General features: G+C 47.4%; 1 protein-coding gene across 2 annotated transcripts in view; it reads right to left on the bottom strand.

Annotated features, from left to right (window-relative positions):
- Nucleotides 1–4,830, bottom strand: part of Tmem106a (transmembrane protein 106A) — an 8,950-nt gene that overhangs the window by 2,770 nt on the left and 1,350 nt on the right. Inside the window, exons 3-7 of one of the 2 annotated variants that reach the window (XM_021213267.1) lie at nt 4,553–4,778; nt 4,003–4,066; nt 2,498–2,651; nt 425–565; nt 277–320 (exon numbers count right to left, since the gene is read on the bottom strand). In XM_021213267.1, the coding sequence (XP_021068926.1) occupies nt 277–320; nt 425–565; nt 2,498–2,651; nt 4,003–4,066; nt 4,553–4,760 (611 nt within the window). In that variant the 5' untranslated portion in view covers nt 4,761–4,778. Of the gene's footprint in view, nt 1–276; nt 321–424; nt 566–2,497; nt 2,652–4,002; nt 4,067–4,552; nt 4,807–4,830 lie in introns of both variants that reach the window. The other variant, XM_029546071.1, reaches the window with a different exon arrangement.

Below are 4,830 nucleotides of genomic sequence, written 5' to 3'. Positions count from 1 at the left end.
AGTGAGTTCCAGGACAGCCAGGGCTACCCAGAGAAACCCTGTCTCAAAGAGCAAAAACCTTGAGTGTAGGCACACTTGAGTAATGGTAAATGTCTGGATAGCAAAGGACACCTTGAGGGAGTGGATTCTCTTTCTCTTCCTATTATGCAAGACCGGAAGATTCAACTCAGGTTATGGTGGCAAACACCTTTACCTCACCAACTCTTCTGGGACTATTAACTGGTTTTTTAAACCAAGAACGGGAAGGTAGGAGAGAGGAGACTAAAGGGCACTCACTATGTGTTCTCATCCAAAATCCTGCTGGCAACTTCGTAAAGCATCTGTCAAGCAAAGGAGCACAAGATTAGCTGTACCTCAGGCTGGCCCCTCTCTCTCACCACATTACACGCCGGTGTGGAGGGCTGGCCGGGAAGAGGGATGTTACCTGCTCACTGGCCAAAGGGCCGATGTACAGGTGGAGGCTGCTGGTAACCTGGCCTACCACAGAGGCCTGGTGGAGCACCTCGGCCGTCAGCTGTGTCACTGTGACGGGATAGAAGTTGCTGTTGAAGATGTTCAGGACATTCTGGAGACGATAGCAAGGAAAAGTGTAATTTTAATTTTTTTCTTCTATTTTTTTTTTTTTTTTTTTTTTTTTGGTTATTCGAGACAGGGTTTCTCTGAGTAGCACTGGCTGTCCTGGAACTCACTTTGTAGACCAGGCTTGCCTCGAACTCAGAAATCCGCCTGCCTCTGCCTCCCAAGTGCTGCGCCACCACCACCCGACTTTAATTTTTTTTCAAAACTTATTTTTGATGACAGTTCTTAAAACACGTTAACCTCCCTTGTAGCCCACCATCTACCAGAAGTAGTGGAAAACAAAGGATACGGGGGATGTGGCCCTGTTTAGAAAGGCTCTTTGGAGCAGCTCCCATCTGTGCTGTCTGGACATCAGCAGTTCAGTGCATAGGTCACCAGCGGCAGCTCTATCCACTCGAAAACACTTCACAGACACACTAGCAGCCAAGTTCAGTAGAGTCAGGTTAGTAACGACGGTGACACGACGACCTAGCAGAGACAGCCAGGCCTCAGCCTCGGCTCAAGTTGGAGGTGTTCTCAGCTGTGCCTCTCTCAAGGAAGTGAAGATCAATGAAGACTTGTGACCCACAAGCATTGCACAGCTTGCTGTACCAGCAAGCCAAGCTCAGCCTCCATCTCTCTGTCCAGTCCTATTTATACCCTCCAAACATCACGTGTCCTCCACGTGCCTTGCCTCAGCATGTGCAGCCAATCAGCGAGTCTTCAGAAGCAGCTAGAAAGGGCAGCATACCACCAGAAGGTTTCTTTTCTTTTTTTTTTTTTTTTGGGTGTGTTTCTCTTTATAGCGTCCTGGAAAACGCAGCTCAACTATGCAACGTGAGGTGGACCAACACATGTGTGTTGTTAGCCAAGTATCCTTCATCATCTGTCCTTTCATGTGCTTGCTTTAGCAGAACATCTCCTCTCCTGTGTCCACTTTAATGAAACGTTCCTTTGCGCGTTTGCCCCAACATAACATCATCCAACCGACTTTCCAAAGAACCTTAAGTGGTGATGATGGTGACCCATGGAAGGGAGATCACGAGCAGCTGCATCGGCCTGGCTCTTTGTCCTGAGTCCCATCCCACTCTGTTGGGCCTCAGGTTCAAAGAACTCTGAAGGCTCTTAATGGCAGGGGTCACCTTTAAGGAGTGACACTACGCTGGGTTCTGTGGTGCAGCCCTACAGTCCCTGTCACTCTGGAGTCTGAGATCACTTGAACCCAGGAATTTAAGACCCAACTTAGGTAATAACACGGTGAGACTATATCTACCCATCAAAGTTGCTGGCTCAGGGTCCGTGTGTGTGTGTGTGTGTGTGTGTGTGTGTGTGTGTGTGTGTGTGTATTTCAAGACAAGGTTTCTCTGTGTAGCCCTGACTGTCCTGGAACTGACTCTTGTAGACTAGGCTGGCCTTGAACTCACGGAGATCTGTCTGCTTCTGTCTCCTGAGTGATGGGATTAAAAGTGTGTGCCGCTACCACCTGGCCGGGTTCTGTTTTTCTTTTTTTGTTTTTTTTTTAATGATTTATTTTTATGTGCACTTTTGGCTGCATTTATTTCTGTGTGAGGATGTCAAATCACTTGGAACTGGATTATAGGCAGTGTGAGTTGCCGTATGGGTGCTGGGAACTGAACCTGGGTCCTCTGGAAGAACAGCCAGAGGTCTTAACTGCTAAATCATTTCTCCAGCCCTCCAATATCCAGTTTTAGCCTGCTCTGTTTCTCTCCATTTTTTTTCTGGAAATCTTCCCTATGATTGATCTGGTTCAGATTCTATCCCTCCACTATTCGGAGTCACAATTCCATACAATCTACTATGGAGCTCATGTTGCCTCCGAATCGTCTGCATACCATGAGATCCTTGGTATCTACCCCTTAGGCTACATGGAGGTGTTTTGAAGAAAGTAGGGGTGAAATGAGGAGCGGCTACTACGTACCGTCATGTTGAGCTGTACATGAGTTTTATCAAAGGCTACCGTGGAGGAGCTGAGGCCGATAGGATGCACAGCAATGGACCGTGGATACAGGAAAAAGATGGTGAGGGAGAAAATCAGCAGGCAGATGGTCACCGATAGGAACACAAAGAGCTTCCTGTGTGAAAGCAGGAAGAGAGAAATCTGAACACCAGAGAAACCTGGAGAGGATTCAGAGCCCCCCTCCCCAGACACTGGCTTTCTCTTTCACATAGTCTGGCAACTGCACATGTAACTCTCTAGCTGTGGTTTAGAACAGGATTGGAAGGCAGGCAACCTGGCTTTCACCCCAACTCTCTATCCCCATTGACATAATGCCGTGTGACACTATTTAATCCCTTCAAAAGCCCAGGAGGTCTGTAAGTGGGGATAACTGTTAGTTTGCCCTTACCATGTGAGGCCTGGAGTTTGAACTCAGGTCATAGACTAGGGAGCAAGCACCTCTACCTGCTATGGTCCACAGAGGAAAAAATAACTAATCACTGTTCCTGGCATACAATAAGATCTCAACGAATGCTATGATCACTACTAGAAATCAGTCCAGGATTATTTGAGGGCTCTGAGTTTTAATATTTAACTAAAGCCAATACTTTGAATGGGATTTACCCATGCTAGTCAATTAGAGATATGAATTTAAAGGGACAGAACTCAGCATTTTATGAAGGGCACAGCTTGTTTCTAATTTTATCACAGAGGGACACTTGTGGGAGTTAGTTTGCTCTTACCAAGTGAGGCCTGGAGTTTGAACTCAGATCATAGACTAGGGAGCAAGCACCTCTACCTGCTGAGCCAGCCACCTCCTGGGAGATGTACTTTTAGTACAGTGGCTGGGGAGGAGGCTGGACAGCAGCTCAGGTAGGAGCTGAGGGTCTTTGGAGGGGGTTACAGGGATCCATGGCAAATGGATGCTGACCACATAAAGGATCATGGGCACCACACTGAAGCCCAGGGCTGCTTCTGAGGTTCCAGAGTTCCAGAACAGAGATTTGAGTAGCTCGCTTTCAGTCTCTCGTAGGAAGAAACATAAACTGCAATAGCATAAGTAGCAGCAACCAGGGCGACTCGTACAGCCGTGAAATGGCCTTAGCTATACCTACTATGATCTATGCTGCCTTATATTTTGTTATATTTTGACTGACATAAGTATACATATTTATGGGGTATGATATTCTAACATATGTCATCTACCTTATGAAACAAAGTTAATTAGCAATTGGCTTTTTATTGCTAAAGATCAAATCCAGGGCCTTGTGAACGTTGGCTAAGCAAACTCACTATCAGTGAGCTACAATCCCAGCCGCTAATACTATCATTCTTAAACAAACAGTCCTTGGAAACACGAATGGAGGATACGTTTGCAGACAGTGAGACTCAGGCTTCTAGACGAAAACCAACGGAAAAACAAACAAACCGGGAGATCAAAAGAGGGGAGACAGGTAAGGCAGCCCCTAGGGATGTATGAAGCTCACGTGCGTCTGGGCTTCAGCCTTTGGTCTCCATAAGGGATGAGGGCTACCAGCTGCTTCTCTAGCTCTGCAGAGGGAAAGAAGAGAGAATGCCAAGGAGTGCCCATGACAAACATTTCCTGTGCCAGCCTCCCTCAGGCATCCCTCCACTTCATCTTGCAGTGCCAGGAGCACGCTGCCTCTGTCCCATGGCAGAATTGGGAGCACTGTTAACACTGAAGGTGACAGCCCAGCTTTCAGCTCAGACAGGAACGGGGCTTTCATAGCCAGGTATGAAGACACACTAAAATGTCAGAGGGGCCCTATTCCTTTGGAGAGGTCATTTTTAACTTCCCAAATGCCAAGACACTGGCATTTGGGAAGTTAAAAGACAGACAGACAAGAAACCTTCCTCTAGAAGCTAGGGAATAGAGCCACAGCAAGACCTGGATACTTCTTGGCCAGCCTGAGACTGCGTATGTAGGAGAGGTCTACCTACTCCAGGAGATGCAGAGGGGCAGATCCGGATTGCTCCCTGGTTTCTAGAGTATTTCCAATGCCTTGGGCTACTCACCTTGGGGGATCTCCCCATTGCCTTGACAGGTAGGACAAGTCACAAAGCTGGTACTAGCAGCCTTTTCATAAGGCACACAGGAGTGTGCTGGCTTGCTGCTACCAGTACTGAAGTAGTTGGCAGCCTTGCTGGCCATGGCTGGGTTATTGGGTAGGATAGGCTTGTCCTCATCCTTCTGAGAGGTGAGCTGGGAGACTGCCTTACCCATGTCCAGCGGGATTCTTCACTAATGAGAAATAAAACAAGGTTCAGAGCTATTAACCTGTTAGCACTGATGT

This window comes from Mus pahari, chromosome 14 (genome assembly GCF_900095145.1).
Source record: "Mus pahari chromosome 14, PAHARI_EIJ_v1.1, whole genome shotgun sequence".
Classification (NCBI taxonomy): Eukaryota; Metazoa; Chordata; class Mammalia; order Rodentia; family Muridae; genus Mus; species Mus pahari.
This window is presented reverse-complemented; position numbering and strand designations above follow the sequence as displayed.